At 34.6% G+C, this 19,815-nt stretch overlaps 1 protein-coding gene across 3 annotated transcripts in view; it reads left to right on the plus strand.

Annotated features, from left to right (window-relative positions):
- grb14 (growth factor receptor-bound protein 14) overlaps window positions 1-19,815 on the plus strand; it is a 58,297-nt gene that overhangs the window by 11,090 nt on the left and 27,392 nt on the right. For 2 of the 3 annotated variants that reach the window (XM_088605442.1, XM_088605440.1), the window contains exon 3: window positions 5,798-5,884. The exons of the other annotated variant lie outside the window; for it this stretch is intronic. In XM_088605442.1, coding sequence (XP_088461568.1) covers window positions 5,798-5,884 — 87 coding nt within the window. The remainder of the gene's footprint in view (window positions 1-5,797; window positions 5,885-19,815) is intronic. 3 annotated transcript variants of the gene reach the window in all.

Consider the following 19,815-nt stretch of genomic DNA (forward strand, 5'->3'; position numbering starts at 1 on the left):
ATTCAGGCAATTTGATTCGGGATTAAAATACTCCTGAATTGAGTATTATATGTTTTACTTTCATTTTACATTGAAGTTCCTAAACAGAGCCTCTCCATTTCCGAGAATGTTATACAAAGGAATGTAAGCAACTTCAAAATCTGCTGTTGAAATCTTGTCTTCAATTTTTCCCCCTGTCTTGCAGGCTATACACCATGTAATTCTTACACTGATAGTGTTGTTTCTAATATGTGCAGTCATGTGATTTCTTTGAATATGGGACTCCCAGGATCCTTGCTATAAATAGGAGTGTATATGTGTTCTGTTTGGATCAAACTTTTTTTTTCAAGGACTGATTGTCTGGTGACTGTTTTGTTGTGAGAGTTAAGGAGACTTCTTTATCAATCTGGCTCCATTAATTCAAATTAATTTTATTACAGTCTGATAATTTTCAGCGTCTAGTTGTCTGTGCTTTTCCATGAAGATGAGCTCTGATTGGAGATAAACTTAGTGAGTATAGTCTTAGGCATCCCTCTTTTTCGCTAAATTATTTTTATGTAGTGCTTATTGTAGTTCTTACTGTATCTAATTTTTGACAATGATTCCTGATGTACAGTATTCACTATCCACATAGTAGATTTATATAATTTTAATATATAATAAGATTTATATCATTTATACAGTACCTAATCAAAAATCAAAATTTTCTGTTTGAGTTGAACAATTCAGGAAAACAGGAACTACTTGGAAATAATAATTTGTTGATTTTTTTTCTTTTGATGAGTCTGACAGAGAGGTACATCATGCAGTATTCAGAGCCAAACTGTGTTTCTGAAATAACAGCAAGTATGTAGTGTCATGATCAATAGCATTGCAGCCAGGTGATAGTGATCAGTTGACAGTGACAGAGATAAGAATGAGGCTGATTAAAAGGAACCACAAAATATATTATCAAGTGTTGATTTATGATCTTTGAATAACACAAAGGCATTCTTTCTTTTGATCTAAATAAATGAACAAACCAAAATGTATTGTCTGCTTAATGACTTTGTATTTGTTTTTTTAATGGTTTGCTTTCATTTTTTCCCCTCTCGCTTTTCAGAATCATAGATTCTAAGGTTTCTTCAGCATTTTCAGTAAAGTACAATTCCTCTATTAATTCTAAAAGTTGATTTCATTTTTGACGTCTTTACATCACATATAAACCTCATTACACATACTTATTTTCCATCTAGGTCATTTTACAGTGGGATAAATTTTGGGTCAACCATACATTAAAACTGCTTTGGCGAAATTATTGTACTGTAGCATTAGTGAAGAAACACTGAATGCAAGGCTACCTATTGTGGAAAAATGGTGTGTGGTCTGTATTAAGTTGTAAATTTCTGGGTCTATTTCAACTGTGACCTATTGTTGCCTTTAAATGCATCGTTGGGTTTTATGAAAGGAGATCTATCACACAGAAATTTTTCTAATCTCTATTATGCAGCAGCTTATTTTGTGTATGAGAATTGTCGCAGCTGTTTCTGAATAGGTTTTAAAGTGAAAACAGCTGGTTGCATGCAACAATAAAAAACTAAAATAATAAAAAGCCATTTTCACGTACATTTTTATCAGTGCCTTGGAATTTCCTATTTTGAAAAGTTTATGAAACAGCAGGATAAAGAGTTTTATCGATATGACTCCTCGTCACTTATCGTGTATCCTCATCATTTAGGTGGCTTTGCTGTCCTTGCCTTTAAAAAGAAAAGAAAAACTTTAGCAAGCAGAAGTTCATATAAGGGGTTAAAAGAATGAAAACAAGGCCAGATGCCTTTCTTCCCAGATGGATGATAATCACTTCCTTATTCAAGGAACTGCAGCTTAAAGATGAAGTGCTTCATAATACTTTAAAAATAGTTTATACATAACCCAGAAGGTCAGTACAGTGTGAGCTTAGCAATGATAGTGCAAGGCATTCTCGCGGTAAAAGGCTGCTCCTGTTAAAGATAGGGATTGTGGAAAGGAAAAAAAATCCTCTGAGTACTATTATGGTCATTATTATTGTGTTATTATTGAGGAATAAGTGACAAAAATAAAGACAGTTACAGTACATATGCTATATCATTACAGAATCCCATAGTCTGTTATGTAGCCATATTTGTATACCTACGATATCTTAAACTTAATATTATTTTACACTTTTTTTTATCTTCATATACAGACTTCTGTAAAATACTGAATAAGTAAATACAATTAATTAATGCTTTACTTACCTATACTCCCAACTAGAACTATTATACTATAATATTACTTACAGTGCACTAAAAATATAAATAATGCTTTCAATATTAATATTAAAATATACAGTATTTTAACATTTTGGAAACTATGTACTATTAATTTCCAAATTTACTTTGTCATTAGTGTTTTGTAATTTAAAGAGATTTTTTTGCGATCGTCTCTGTATCGGTAAATGAAGACAAATTAATATACTTAGTTTGTCATTTGAATATATAGACGTACTGTAAGGCCCAATATGCAAACCACACGGAAAAAATAACACACAAACATAGGAAGCAAAGGGGATTTCATTACTAAGGTGTTTTGAATGGAGAGTCTTTTGACTTTAATTCCACTGTTATTTACACACTAACACAATTACACAATTAGTGATATCTGTCTTTGCAAGTACAGGGTAATAAAGGTCCATTCCAGTGCTCAGTGGGCCAAAGCTCATCCTGCTTACTGTAGCGTTAAGCAAACTGAAGAGCACATGACTTCTCCCCTGGATAGCATGCCTGTCCATCGCAGGAATAACACCCCTTCAGTCATGCTGGACCCCGCTTATGCAGGGGGATGAACTGGAGCAACTCAGTTAAAGTGCAAGTACCTCACTTGAGGGTACAACAGTAGTGTCTGCAGCAGGGACTTCCCCCTGCCACAGTACATGGAGTAGCTCTGAGAAGACCCATGAACTGTGTGATATCAGCTATTGGCAGGGCAGACAATGTACTGCTGCCTGTCAGACCAAACATCAGTTTCTGAGGAGCATGTCCAAGTTCCTTCTGATAGCTTGCAGTCATGCAATCCTGATGTCAGGTCTACCTAGGGAAGCACAGTGGTACTCTATGTCACATTTACTGTGGCCACAGTAGGCAAAAAAAGAGCATCTGTTGTGCTTTGGGAAGAAATGTGGGTCTCGATAACACCGGAACAAAGGCTAGAAAAAACTTGACACATTCTCAAAACCCAGTGAAAGGCGTTCTGACATAACAAAAAATAAAAACCGACTTGCTTTAAGGTGGTAAAATCAACAAATTTGTGACATTCTCTTCACGTTTAATAATAATAATAATAATAATAATAGTAATAATAATACATTCATATAACGCATTTCATTACAGTGAATCTCGATGCACTTCACGTAAAAAAGCTATAAGAAAAGTCAGGAAACTAACAATTATTAGGAAAGAAAAAAGGAAATCAGACAATTTATAGCACTGGAAGTTGACAAACATGCTGGTACTGTAGTTTTAAGAAGATATATCATGTCACAATACAGTTGTAAGTTAATATACAATTAGTTTTTTTTAAACATCTTTATAAAAAACCACTGCATGTACTGTATGTATAAGCAGATCCACTCTTTTTTGCATTTGGAAGAGTTTTTAAAGATATTTTTTCATTTTAATTTCCATTAGCAGAATAAACCATCAAAATGCACACATACAATTAATTGGGGAAAAGGGTGGCAAAGTAAACATATTTGAATAATGAGGGAACATATCTGATCATGCTGTCACAGTTCTTGCATTAGAAAATGTAATGTAGCTGTACTTCTTAAGAAATTAACCTTAGGTCTAAAATATCACACCAAAATAATTTTAGAATTGTTCTTATAAGCCTCTATAAGGTCATAAAAGCTCACAGTAAGTGGAGCAAACAATGCAAAAAGAAAAAGTGCCAAGTGTGAAAATACAACAGAAGTACAAATCTCACTGGTTTTATACGGTACTTCAATTTTCAATCAATTTTCATTCATTTTTTATGTTTTATGTGATCTTGATAAACATGTGGTATCTGAAATGTACTGTATTCTCTAGCCACAAAGGAACATTTTCATTGCATAAAAGAGCTCACGATGTAATACTTAGAAATTAGTTTATTATGCTGCTTCCTTTAAACATTTGTGATAAATCCAATAGGTGTTGTATGAGATATCTGAAGAACATTAGAGCATTAGAGAACATCTGGAATTGCTGTCCTTACTGCAAGAACTAGCTTAGAGTTTTGCAGGATTGATTCCTCAGCATGAAACACTTGTACAGTCTTACAGTAGTTATGGCAAGCATTTAATGCAAATCCAAAAGCTATGGTAGGATAACATGCAAAGCACTTCTGAAGGTCACCAGCGCACTCAATTTAGAAGCCAGAATACTGGCTTAGTGAGCTTGTGAAAGGCAGCATGAATAATATTCTCCAGTTGAATAATAATACATATAATTATAATTATTATATAAATCATAATAATAAATTGAATAAGGGACGGGGTTGAGGGGAAACATTTTGTTTTTTAGTAGTACCGAGGAGTGAGAGAAAAAAAGAAAGGCTTGTCTGTCTTCCTGAGTAAAAAGCCATGTACTACATTCACTGACGTTGTTATGATCGTGTTCTTACTATGAATTACACCGATTGATTTACCAAACTGATGTGCCAAACTGTTAAAACAGGAATATAGTATAGCTTCTGACACCGAAACATAGCAAGGCAAAATGTTTACTTTTCATTTTAATTCCTAATGAATTATTCTTCTGTGTACTACAAAAGAATGTGCAGTGAAACACACAAAACATACAATACTTCGGTTTGGGAAAAAATCCATGAAAAACTTTCAACTTTATTTTTTAGTTGCAAAAACTTATCGCAAAACACTATTTAAACACAATGTGAATATTTCTAACTTTCCCCTATACAAAACGTATTTAAACCCAAAACCAGTAAGCAGTGGAATTTACAGGTCACAAGTACTGTACAGTACGTTGGTTTCCAGGGTTCCCTGAGGCAAGAGTAGTGCTGATCAGCTTTTAATAGAATTGTTTTTAACTAGTGAACTGTTCCATCTTACTTTGTAAAAAAAATTAGCAGGAATGTTTAAAATTGCAAGAATAATTTATATAGCATTTTGTTTGCAACAAAGGATTTCCTGAACTTCTTAAAAATCCATATTTATTATTGTCATCCCTATGGCTTAATTTCATTTGTCATTTAAGGTTTTGAAAAGAGAGAATGCCTTCATCAGCTTCATCTTTTTTACTGCCTGTACTGTAAAACATTTGGTCAATTCAGAGAGGGTGAACATGACCATTTAGCACAGCTAAGTAAAGCAAAGTTTAGCAAAGGGGGCCGGGAAGCAAAAATTAAAGTTTCTGCCTAAAATATTGAGAATCAGTGTCATTTACTTGTTATTATTGGGCATCATTCTAAATAGCAGAACCTCTATATGTCACCCCTGAAATCTAGGAGAGCTTCTTTATCATAGTTCTTTGATTAAAATGAAGATATGTATTTAATGAAAGTATTTTGAGTCTCCAAGGACAAAGGAGGAGTTTCTTTGCATCGTAATTGGCTGTTCTGTTTCCGTGCCCCACAGTTCCATCCTTTTGCTGTTTGCAGTTCTGCTGGAGATATATATGAGAACAAAAAGCACTTAGTGAGTTTAGTAAGTATGCTCATTGCGAAGAGGTTGGTGTGTTCTAAATTAAGAGGCCCTAATACGAACTCTATACTGTTCTTCCATTTATTTTTCATCAACTTACATGGATATTCTTTCACTTAGTCTGATGTTTTGAAGAGACAAATTATGAACTTCTGTGCAAGAAGAGTCACCTTGCCTGCGATTACTCCACTGTTTCTTCAAAAGCGGGTAGGATCTTTATATTTGCTATTTATACAATTTATTCTCACAGCAGCCCTCAATTCTACTACACACTCAAGTATTCAAAATAGGATTAAATATAATATACCAGTAACATAGAAAAAACAAAAACAAAACATGCAGGAATAAATAAAAAATAAAATAAAAAATGTGAGTACATTGTGTTGGTACAGTACTTGTACTTGTTTTAAAAGGTTAACAAATTAGTCTCTTCCTCAGCGTTATTTGTGTTTAAAATTCAGGCATGCATAAAAACCAGATGCTGTTTTTTTCCTACATTGAATATCGACGCAGAGTGAATATGTTATATAACCTTAAAGAACACATTTAGAGCAGGGTACCAAGACACAACTGTATTACACTGCTTCGGTTTACTGTACATTGCTGAATAGTTATTTTGGTTTCTTTAGCAGGTTGAATAATTTTAAACTGAGTGTTGTAAACCTTGTAACATTCAATTGAAATTTACAGCCTTTTCCATATATTGTTTTAAGTCACCTTGGATATAGATGTCCTCTAAATAATATACTTGAAAGTATTTAAAATATTTTCACAGTTTAACAAGTATCTTTTGTACAACAAAGTTGGTTTATTTAATTACACTGCAGTATAATGTCTCGGATACTTTTACCATTTAGGTTTTTTTTTGCCTTTGCTTGAAACTGTTATGTTTTTTAGCATGAAAGCCCACACATTTTAGTTGAAGTATACTGTATTTATTACTGAAGCTGGAATGTGACAGGCATTTTAACTGCTTTTAAAATATCTGAACTGAGTAATATAACATTACGGCAGAATGGGGGTCTAGTGGTTAGCTTTGCTGCCTTGTACCTGTTCTAGACCTGGGGTGCTATCTGTGTGGAGTTTGTATATTCTCTAGGTGCTCTGTCCAAAGATATACTAGTAGCTTACAGTAATTGGTTTCTGAAAAATTGGCCCTGGTGCTAGTGTGTGCGCCCTTTGATAGACTGGTCTGGGTTGTATAGTCTCTGGCTCCTCCATGACCCTGAATTGGATGAAGTGGTTAGAAAAGTGACGGATGGAATATATAGTTAATTTCTGGACACAATAAGATGCATACCTCTTGTGGAGCCGCTGGCAGAAAAAAAAAGTAGGATATTTCATATTACCCACAAATCCCAGACAGAAATTTGTGAACAAATTTCTACAGTTTTAAAATTCACTTTCTGTATTTCATTTACGTTTCATTGTTTTATGTCTGAATTTTATTTTTCATTGGAACAAGTGATTTAATATGTGGAAACAAATGTGCTTTTGAAAATGATTTATGTTTTGTTCCAAGTAATTTAACTTCATCTGTTGACTGTAAAATATAGAGTGGAACACACTGGCCTTCAAAAATTGTTATTATTCTTTTAAGGAAATGTGATCGCTTCATCTGCTGCAACAGTTCAGAGGATGGACTGTGAGTAGGTACTGTAGGTAAATAAAGGCCTGTTGAAGCATGTCACCTCATACCTCATTTGGTTCTCATTAAACATGGGAAAATAAACAACAGGCCAGAGAGATCAAATAATAAAGAAATTGGAATAGGTTCTCAAAATGTGACTCTCTGGATCTAAAGGCAGATTTAACTGATACTTTGTCACTCTGCAGAGCATATTGATCTATCTATACTGTGCCTGCTACCAGACAAGACTGGACTGCCTGGCCAAATCCTATTGATTTTCCTTGGTTAGCCAAATGAGAGCAAACAAAGAAAGATATCATGCTCCAATAGCTTGAGGAACTATAACACCATTGCCAAGAGACTTTACAGTTGTTAAGACCTGTGTCAATTGTGCTGAAAGTTGAAAGAACAGCAATGAACCATAAAGATTTTTTCATATCGGTGGAATCTGTTTTAATTGCTTTTACTGTTATTGTTTTAGTATGGCATTTTGTGCCAAGTTTACTAATTTACTACATAGCTAGTATAGAAGAATAAGTTTCCCAGATAAACACTTACTGTAAATACTTAAACCCTTAGTTCTGTTGCAATGAAAACAATATCCTGTACTGTGTATTCAGTAGAATGTCTTGCCATTTTGACAGACTCAAAAAGGAAAGTCAGTAATTCACAAAAGAAAACAGTCTAGCTGGTTTTCAATAAGCGTGTGCTTTTTTCAAATACATTTTTATTTTATAATGCAATGAATTTTATGAAGGAGGTAACCATATATTTCTAAAAAAAATAAACAATCAGCTTGATGAATTCATGATTTGTGTTTTTCCAACTGAATTTCATGCAAGGGAAACACTCTCACATTATGTGTTAAGAGATACAGTATCTAAACAATGCGAATGCATTGTGAGAAAAGCATACTAGCCTGGAGGAAAGGAATGAAAATAGATCAGAGCCCAATTGCCCTTTATTCACAAATATGTACAAAGATGAGAAACTTTGAGAACTGAGTTTCTTTCTAGTTTTTGCCTCACTTCAAAGCTGTTATGTTCGCAGGCTTTTAAAAAGTCTTTTTTAAAAGGATTGAAAAGTGGCGAGCCTGTGGGTTCTGTAGTGGAAAACAGATGTGTATGAAGTTTTTAATTCCTTTTTGAGTCTAAGCAGATTAGTTTTGCTTTTATTGAATTGCACAATGTACTAGAGGTGGGCTACATTAATTACTGGATCAGAAGGTAGTGACAAAGATGAGATTTGATTGCAATTTAGTCATAATGTGAAAATGAAGAAACAGCTTTAATGAACTGATGAGAAAATACTAAAGTAAACTTTTCACTGGATAATAAATTGATTAGAAAATAAAAATATAGTAATTGTGTGAAACAATGCAATTTTTGGTCATTCATAATGTGAATGTGGGTACCGGCTTAATCTAAATAATTAAAATTTAAACAATATATAATCATTTTCATAGAGTTTTATTTAATACTGCTGTAATAACCACTTGCTACTACTGGTGTTTAAAATCTTAAAAAATCCTTCCTTCTGTGATGATATATTATGATTAAAGATATTTTTGTCATTTGCCTTGACTTTTATCTACAGTAAGTTACAGGACTATAAGCCAATTGTAACTATTTCTTCAAAGCTCTAACATTTTAGTTGTCAGCAGATTTGAATTTGTAATCTTTCTCCAACAGATGCCAAAACACACAATTTGAACTTAGAATAGGATACTTTAATGACATACAATTATAAGCCTTACAATAAATCAGCTGCAAAGCGTGGTTATTTATGTCCACTTTTCACAGTGCGAACAGTTTGACAAGAGGCAGTCAAAAATACAGACAATATGTGAGCCATAACGTAAGCCACTGTGGAAAAAAAAAAAAGGTTTACTGGTGAGAATAAAAGTAAATCTTGTCTATAAGTGGATGGTAAGCAAAACACGTAATTGTCACATTTAAAAAGAAAGTCTATGAAATGCAAAGTTGACATCAGTTTTTTGTACATTGTGAGAATGGGTAAATAGAACCAGAACTCGTCTTTCATCATTTGAAGTTCTGGATATGTTTTTGCCAAGGTTCACATATTTCTTTTACCTCAGCTGAGAAAAGAATAATTAAAATGATTTTAACTAAGTGCAGGGGCAGTGTAGCGTGATGGTTAAAATTTCTGGACTTTGGTGGATACATTACCCCAAATGCTCCAGTGCACCCAGCTGTATGAATGGGAACCAACAATGCTGTGTGTAGGCCCTGTGTTGGAATGGTGCCCCTTATCTGGGAAGTGGGGGTATTGGCTATTTGCTCTATGATCGCTTCATGTCTACAAACCGGGGTAAGCTCTGGTACGATGAGACTGGAATGGAATTACTTTCTTAAGGGCATAGAATAAGCCTACAACAGAGGTGCATTTTGGAAACTGCAAAGCAAATCTCTGGCGACAAAGTCTTTCAGCGAAATAGCTTTTTCTGCTATACAATAAAAGAGAGTTTGAAATTCTTGTGAATCAAAGTATACACTAGTGGAAAACAAATGTAACAAGCACAGATAAATTGTGTGCTCTGCAGCTGTGGGAGTGGAGTTCAAGGCAATACCAGCCCTGTGCTATTAGAAACTCTTATCCATTAGTTTGTCCTTCAGATACAAGGGCTTAAAGAATATAGTATTGTTAATGAGCTATGTGCATTTCTGTATAGACTAGAGTTTCAAAGCTACAGTAACTAAAATAGCTATATTGTTTTGTTGATGTTGTCTTGTAAATTTCCTTTCTTTCATGCCCTTTGTTCATATAGGGCTTCGCTGACAGTCAACTTTGTGTACTGCTGGAATATTGTTGTGATAACTATCATCATATGTTTCTGTCCAGCCATATTAAAAAACTTATTGCAGAGATTTAAATAATAATTATATTATATTAATAAAATATTAATTTTATATACCCTCATTGGGAATCTTTTTGTATCTGGAATGTTGTAGTGCCATCAACATGAACATCAAACATTTTATTGTGAATAAAATCCACATATATATATACTCCTATATCCTGTTATCCAGCAGTCCAGCATGTGGCCTTTTCCATGTAAAGTGCTCTGTATTTTACAAACTGTACTTTGTAATTACTTTATATTTTATATTACATTATATATATTATAACAATCCTAATATTATTAATAATTATATAATTATTACTAAACTATTTGTAAAACTTATTTGCATTGCATTGTCTAGGGAAACCATTCTTATTTAAAATAAGTATCCAGCTTCATTAAAATACCTTGTCGAGAGTCCGGTTCAATAACTATACAGAGTTTTGTAAGGATATAAGATTACTTAATTACTAAACAAAGTAAAATCAAGGCACAGCTCATCTAATTGGATGATTGGCCCTTTGAGGGAGTGAAATTCCACAGGAGGGAGAAGACCTATTATGATAGTCTCTGACTGGAGTTTGTAACTATATAAGAACAGCCAGAAAGACATACACACGTATTCTTTGTCCAGGCTCTAGAGAGTAAGAAAGAAGAGTGTGAGCTCTGAAGTGAGGACAGTGAGTTTAAATAGTGTGCGTGGAGTCTTGTGTTCAATGCTACAAACTCAGTAGATGGGTGTGCGGTCTCAGTGTGAGTGATGTGGGATATTGTCGAACCTGCTGCTGTTGTGTCACGGCTGCAAGTGGTTTTTAATGAAGTCAAAAAACGTTGTCACTGGCCAAACAGGATTGGTCATCATAGATATGAAAGATTAATGAAGGATGGTTTTTGTACGGAACGTACTAAGTGACCATACGGAGTCTATCAAGCAGGATACTTAAAGCAAAGACTTAAAACCAGTCAGTCGATTTGAGCACACCGGTGTCTTTCTATGTATAAAAGTGATAGTTAAGGGAATATTGTAAGTAGGGGACTTGGAGTAATGGAGCTGAATGCACCCATGCCTATTGACTTAAGAATGATAAATATGTGAAGGGGTAAAGAGGAGCTACTGTGATTTTATGACTGCGAATCTTGAGTGAAGAATTACTGAACCATGGACCGATCTTCCCCAGGGGGGAGTCATTTGAACATCTGGGAGCCCAGATGGGTTCTGTCTGCAAAACATATATGACAGTCTACTAAAACATGAAAATTAAGGTGACACGCTGACTAGGTCTGCAAATTTCCTTGATCCTGGAATGATGTCGTCACAAACCTACTAGGAAAATGTACCTACCTGCAACCAAAGCATTAACTTTTTAAATGTTTTGGTCCTTAGTATAATGGTATAGCTGAGAATCAAGATAATGCACGGATTTGTAGCAGCATTCAGAATTTGTAAAAGAATCTCAGTAGTGGCAGACTAGCCCTATGTGAATAAAGATCTTTGTATTCACTTCAAAACACTTTTCTCTCTTCCTTAGAAGACAAAATTCAAAAAGATAAAAAATATCAGTTTTTTTAGTTCATGTCTTAATATACAGTTATACCATTTTTAAGTAGTGCTCTATATTATCTTTTCACTTATCGTGTTATGGTGGTCAAAATGTTCAGAAAGTTGTTTTAAAAAGGATAAATTAATCTTTAAAGTGTTCAGACTATGTAAAATCACTTTCTAACTAAACCAGAAATCTGTTAAAGTGTCTTGGAGCAAAGTAAGAAATAGAGTCTACTCATAGGTAACCTTTGATTTAAATAAGATATAAATTGTTCACAAAAAATAACAAAAGATGTATTGTATACTATAATTTGCATCCTGGATACTTATCATAGTATATCAATCTTCTTTTCACTGGGTAAACAAAACTAAGATTATTTATTATTGCCAAAAACACTTGGTTCTTGATTTAAAAACTGGCAATCATGAGAAGAGAATAGAATTGCTCTTTGTTAATCTATGCTTTCCTGGTTACTAATTTCCAGGGGAATCAATAAAGTCTGAATGCCACTGCCACCTGAATTAATAATGTGTACATAACATCAAAGATTAGGTAACTATAATGACACTTCGTATATTCATAAGGTGTTCAAAGGAGGCCTGAGAAGTCCATGTCATGCATACAAATTTTGATTCCTGGATGTTTGTGGTAAAAACAACTACATGAGTCTTGCCATATAGAGCAGTATATTATATTAAACTCTATAGATATCAAAAACAATTTAGCAAGGATTATGTAATTTACTTCTGTGAGCTTTATACTGTAGCAAAAGATATTTATCACAGTACCAAAAGCCATTGCTTTTTAGATATTCATATGCCCTGTAAATGGTTCAGGGAAGAGAGAGATTGTAATACAGAGACACTGTAAACTTCATTGATAACCACGAAATATTGTTGCGAATAATCCCAAATGTTTATTTACCACACTATTTGCTAACATAAACATTGTTGGAATAAGATAATCGCTTGTATTTTCATTTTAGACCTATGTTCAAAACAAAAAATATTAACAAAGTTTTAAATGCTGAAATACAATATTTGTATTTTTTTTCAAAAATGACATGTAACAAATATTCAGACTCTAAAAAAACAATTCTCTCAAAACTGACTGGAACTTTGGAATATGTTCGTTTTACTGCCCACTCCCTAAATATAAATTTTGGATATACAGTTACAAAAAAGTGTCTTAGAAAAAACCTGTTCAAAACCACAGAGTGGTTGCACTAAATTCCATTTGTGCTATTGGAAAAACAAAAGTAAGGAATTAAGATCTATTGCAAAGCAAAACATTGCATAATGTATGTAAAATGAAAAAAGAAATGTAAAAATGTTAAAATAAAAAAGAAATTTTAAGTATTTGGCCAATTAAGTTGTTTGTGTAAATTATTAATTGCTAATTAGTATCAGAAATAATTTAAAACCATCACTTGAAGAATATTATGGTATAATAAATACATAATCATAAATTTATCGAGTATAAATTGAATAAAAACTGCAAAAAAATAATTGATTAGCACAGAAAGAATTTCAAAGTTGGAGTAATATAATTAAGTGAAGATGGCAGGACTACCAGAAAAAAACAGCAGAACACAGTTTGGACAATTACCGAGAAATACAGAAGGACTGGAACAATTGCATATACAGTAATTGTAAAGTAACACATGATCCCACATGGCATAATCCTAGGTTTACTTAAAAAAATATTAATATTGAAATTGCATTCATGAACTGTTGTTCTTCCAAAAGTATCCCAAATGCTTTACACATACTGTACAAGGCAATTCAATTTATCCTCCATTTAAGTGCAAAAGCCCATTTACACACCACATTAGATGGAGAATTAAAGAGTTGCTTCAACAGTTCAATTAAGGGGGGGTGTTTAGGTCAGTCAGACTGGGAAGCTTAGAGTGGAATTCAGTTAGGACATGGGGGTTAACTCTTCTCTACTCTTTTAGACTGAACTATGGGAACTTTAATGACCACGTTGTCATAACTTCTGTTTAATCTGAAAGATGGTGCCTCCTACACCACAGTTTCTCTGGTCACCATGTTGGGGGATGGAATTGGTAATACAGGTTCACCAATACCACCTACGTAATGCACACATTTGAGATAACACACATTATAATTCAAGTGGTACCTCAGGAATTAATGACCAAAAACCTTGATGCAAACCATTGTTAAAACCAATACGCAGAAGAAAGTAATTGGGAGTTTCCTAATGAATGCTCAAAAAATCCTAAGGATTTTTACAACCAAGGTTATGGAAATGATCAATTCAAATTAAGGCTTTCTTTTCCTAGATTCCATCCTAATTTGCAGCACGAGAGGCGAGGAATTTAAAGTTCTTCATGCCCATTAAGCCCGGTGTTAAACATAAGAAGGTTTTTGTGATGTAGTCTTTTTATTTCTTCTTTGGGAACTGGGGACCTTTGTATTGCTGAAGGATCAATGAACGATGTAAAATATCAAGAAATTTTGCACTCTCATATGTTTTCAAGAGCAAAAAGGCTTAATAGATGGAAGCTTGCATTCCAGTTGGATAATGACCTTATGCATTCTGCAAATTCTACAGGGAATGGAATTTCAGGAAGGAAGATTATAGTTGTGGATTGGCTATCTCAGTTTCCCGGACATGAATCCAATTGAGAAACTGTAGCAAAACTGAATGCTGTATGTGTTGACAAATGAGAAAACGAAAACATATCTGTAGAAAGAGGAGACTTGTTTCAAATACCAAAAAAAAGGACTGAGAATTCCAAAGGATACAAAGTGTGGGCACATGAAAACCTGAAGTAGATTTTTCTCAAAGCGGGCAGACAAACGATTAAATTAAAGTTCTGGCAAGGTACAGTATGACTTTTTTAGATTTTTGGATTTTTTAGATCATTGTTATGCATGTTAAATAGTATTTAATGTAATATTTTATTATTAACCTAAATCTCATCTTTATATTTGTCAGTAGCACTGTTGAGATTTATAAAAATCACCATCTTTGTGGTAAGGAATTTTTGTGTGAAAAAGCCTCAGTGCTTTTGTCTGACTGTGTGATTGTGACATATTACTTTTAACATCATTATCCTATGGGTTGTATTTATATATTTAATTTAGAAATGTACAGTAAGTGTTAGACATTAAGTATAACCACGGTGAGTTTGCTATAGACCATATACAGTACTACTGCTGTATGCCAAATTATAGCCATTAAGTAAATCGGGCCTGTGGTAGCACTGCATTCACAAGGCATTGTAAGAATCTTTTTATTTTCAAGCCCTTGATTTTTTCTTGAATAATTGATAGCACTAATGCATATTCATAACTTAAAATTAAAGGCCTATTAGCTGTGCAAAAAGGCTCAAATCAAAGAAGATACCTAAAGGGCAAAACAAAACATTTTTCCCCGTAGGATATACTGTATTCCACTTTGCGGTTTCAAAACACATGACACTCACAAGATCTGCAATCCTGAAAAAGTTTAAAAGCACAGACATTTTACACACGAACCTCTTAGTGGTTGAGAAAAGGGATATCAACAATCTGTGAAGAAAGAGATTTATCATCTGCATAACTGATTGGGTAAAAATATCTTTAGAGCTCTCTGGTGATTTGTTATGAAGCAAATGGAACCATTTTCTCAGCTCAAACAGAAGATGACTTCTAAATAGAATTAAGGAGGATTCAAAAGATTGGATGGAAGGAAGGAACCATGGCTTTATGGAAACTGCAAAATAAGTCTGTGTAAGCAAAAGAGCTTTAATTCTTGGACCACGGAGGATTGTGCAAATGTGCTTTGGTCAGTATAAATACACCCATGCAGATGAGGAATAATGACATTACTATACCATAACAGATTGAAAATTCTATTATACCAAGGAAAGTTGGGGTGGAGTTTAACGCTAACTTTATGGTTGTGCCCGTCAAATTAGGTGGGTGAAGCTTTGTGGCCTAGAGTTGTACAGTATATCATCAGCTTCAGTTTTGCAAAGCGGTCTTAATATAAGAGTGAAACTCTATGGGAAACATTTTGAAGGCTGCTACATATATTTTGTTTCTAATTCTGCACCTACTAAAGTTATAGTCTAGCCTCGTACTGTAGTGTACAGTGCCATAAATCACACATACTGTAGCAGGGGATAATTTTGAAGAAACAGGGTTAGCATATTAAACTGGCACCCCCAGTCTCCAGACATAAATATAATTGAATATCTGTGGGCAGTTTGAACTAAAGTAATACTTTGAAAATATTACTTCCAAAGACAGAGCTACAAACAACATTGAGGAATAAAGTGCCACCATCACACATTTTATGCCTAGAGGGTTCTTAGCAGTAATCGCGTGCCGTATCAAGTTTGGTTTATTTTATTGGTTTCTATTCAAACTGGTCGCCAGTATCCAAACTTGAAAAACTGCAATTGAATTGCCAACGCCTGTGTTTGTATATACTGTATATACAGTATATGTCTGTGTCTTTTATATAATAATATCTATTTTCAGTGCTCTTGTCCTGCAAAAGTATTCAGATCCCTCATGCACATACTGTACACAGGTGTTTTTGACATAACATACTGTATTGAGTATTATTTTAAACTTTTATCTCAGTTTTAGGTCTGAAGCAGGTTTTCCTCTAAGATTTCCCATCTAGTTTCTCATAAGTCTAGAGAAAACTTCCATTCCCTGCTGAAGAGAAGCAGAACTATAACTTAATAATACTGCCACCACCATGCATGGTGTTGACTGAGTGATACACTATGTTACATTTATTGCAGATGTAACACTTTTGCACTTAGACCAGAAAGTTATAACTTTATCTTGTCTGACCATAAAACATTTTACCACATGCAGGATATGTAGTATAAATGTTTTGTTGCAAACAAACATGCTGGACGTGGGATGGGTTATGTACTGTGCCATACAGGCTAATTTTGTGAAATTAACGGGATATGGATTGTTGACTCATGTACATTTTCTGCCATCCCAGAGATTGAACTCTTGCAAAGTCACTGTTCATCTCACATCTGCATCCCCACCAGTTTCCTCAGTGCCCAGCTGCTCAGTTATGATGGACTGACAGATCTAGGCATTATCAGGGTGGTCAGACACCCATTACACTTCTTAAACATCGATTTCACAGTGGTCAAAAGGATATTAGGTTTCTTCACACTTTTCTCTAGCACTGTGTTTTTCTACAACATCTCAATCAGGACAGTTACAATCTATATATTTTTTCCCATCTTTTTCAATTTGAATGTGTGGAGTAGGTTGTGTACATAACAAATATTAATTGCTTTTTCAGAGTTTCATGATTGTAAAGCTTTAAAGCTGCAAAATCTGAAAAGTGTGGCAAGGCACTCTACATGTGCTGCAAGGGACCTCTTTTAGAGTTATAGTGTTTAGAGAGCCTCACAGGAGAATGGGACCATGATCTTTTCCTGTTAGGACAATATAATTTAATTAGTTACCATATTATATTTATTAGAAAGAATAAGAAACATCTGCCTATCCCAGACATCTGACTAGGTTTTTTATTGATCTATGAAACATCTGTAGCTAATAGGATATTTGGAATGTTTCTTTGTTAAACGATGCAGTAAAGATGGGCATTCTTTGTTGTCCTGTCCAGGAAATTTCAAGGAACATCTACTCAAAAGCTTTTTTTATGTGCTGGCAGTTTTTGTGAGTTAAGGAAATGTTAATGAAAAGCAACTCTCACCATGTCATGATACTGAAAACAGGACCTGTCTAAATAAACTTGAAAATTACCGTATATGAACCAAAGGGTACAGGTAAAGGGAGAATGCTCAAATTGGTGTGATTTAATTAGTGGAGTACCTCAGGGATCTGTATTAGAACCAGTAATATCCCTAATCTATATCAGTGATCTGGATTCAGTTAGTAAACTCGCAAAGGTACACATTTTTCTAAACTAGGAGAACTGGTTAATGCTGTAGAAACTGCAAAAAGAAAATTCAAAAAGAGACTGAATTCAAAACTGCATAAACACCTTTATTATATTTAAGTAGGCAAGTGCAGGGTGTTGTAAGCTGGTTGCAAAAATATAAATTATACATATAAACAGGGAAACACTGAGCTTAAAGATATTACGAATGAGAAAGACTTAGCTGTTCAATTTGATTTAACAGAGCTTAGTGGCACTGATTCTTTTAAGGAAGGTGATATTACTCTCTTGTAACAGTGTAGAATTCACTGAAAGCAGAGGTCTTTTGGCGTTTTCCATTGTCTAGGGAGTGGTATTTTAGATATGCTGTGAGTCTCTAAGCAACCATGATCAAATTCTTACAGGGGAAGAGCAGGGCTGCTCCCATTAATGGACACATTAGTAAAGCAATCGAAAATGCAGCCAATTTTCCGATATTTACTGTATTTAATGTTCATGGAATACCATTCAAAACTATACAATGCACTAGTTAAATCTCATTCAGAATATTGTGTATAATTGTGGTATTTATGGAACGAAAAAGATATTGCTACTCTCGCAAACAGTCCACAGAATAGTGGGCATCTAAAAACCAAACAAGCTGGGTAGACTAAATTGTCCCGTCTTGTTTGTTCTTATGTTCTTAATTCCACATATAAAGTCCAAAACAGAAGTTACAGACAGCTGTTTCACCCTTATAAGTGATCAACAGTGGCAGATGACTATCTTTGACCATTGCAACAGCCACATATGTGTATCTTTGAAGGAACACCTTTTAGAGTTACAGTGTATTATAAAGGCAGTTGCTATTAATCATAGGGTACAAAGTATAACTCAGTATATATACAGTATAAAGGAGCCAATGGTGTCCATGTCCATGTCTATGTCCCAGCAGACAATATTGAGCCATCTGCAAATTTTTTATCTTCGAGGCAAAATGCTGGTATAGGCCACATCTGTAAATCCTAACAAAACAGTGGTTTCGACTGCAATTCACATTTTTGGGCATTGACTTGTTTTACTGATAAAATTGAACATTCATATGGAGGCGGCATGGGAAAGTATATACAGTACTAGCACCAATGTCCTGGAAAAGGAGAGGCACGAGATGACTGTGTAATTGCATGAAAGGTTTTCTGTGACCTTAATGCATCATATTGACATTCAAGTCATAGTGTGGGACCAGTATTACCAGTACACATTGTAATAATCCCTGACACCCGTCCATTCATCCATTGTCACTGGGAAGCTGGAGCCTATACTGGACTGCAGTGGGCATAAGGCAGAGTACACCCTGGAAGGGACGCCAGTCCACTGCAGGGCAGACTAACTAATTAACCTACCAGTTCTGTTTGTCTTTGGATTGTGGGAGGAAACCGGACCACCTGGAGGAAACCCTCACAAATATGGGAAGACCATATAAACTCCACGCAGACAGCAACCTAGGTCCAGAATTGAAACCAGGTCCCCAGCTCTGTGAGGCAGCAAGGCTAACCAAAGCACCAAAGTGCCGTCCTTGGACAGATACCATCATCTGAATTTCCTCTTTATAAACGATAGTGTGAGATCTCGTTGGACAAACTCTCTTGGATTGATTCCAAGCTGCAAGAGTACTTGGCTTTTCTTGTTAGTTTTTCGAGTTAAACTTCTAACCATAGTCAGATGAGGAGAAACTTCCCACAACTTACCACCATACCATGTGATCTAGTAAGTCTCTCACAGAAGCAAAAAATACAATGACCAATGTTTGGGCACATATGCCTGTGAATAGCATGGTCACACACAATTCTGGCTGAAGCATTTAAGGATCTGTTTTTGGGGGAGGGAGGTTTTATTGTCCGTGGTCTGTATTTTTTAAATCACAGTTGAGATAAGGGACCTCTGAATAAGGTATACCGTTGATAAGATGTTAATTTTATATGATCTTGTACTAACGGTTTCATCTGTTTTTCTAAATACTTTGAGGAGTTTACAGTGTGCGTGTAGCCTGCCAGAGTGTGCACATCACATAAACACCAGGAAAACTTGGATATTAAAAAAATTAGCCTTCTCAAATGAAAAGACAAGAGGATATGATTTGCTGGCATTTTATTGCATACTTTTCTGTCAAAATATTCTTCATTGCTAGCAGTTGCACAGCAACATACTCTTGGCATCCTTTCAC

The sequence above is a fragment of the Lepisosteus platostomus genome, chromosome 14 (genome assembly GCF_059453375.1).
Source record: "Lepisosteus platostomus isolate fLepPlt1 chromosome 14, fLepPlt1.hap1, whole genome shotgun sequence".
Lineage (NCBI taxonomy): Eukaryota > Metazoa > Chordata > Actinopteri > Semionotiformes > Lepisosteidae > Lepisosteus > Lepisosteus platostomus.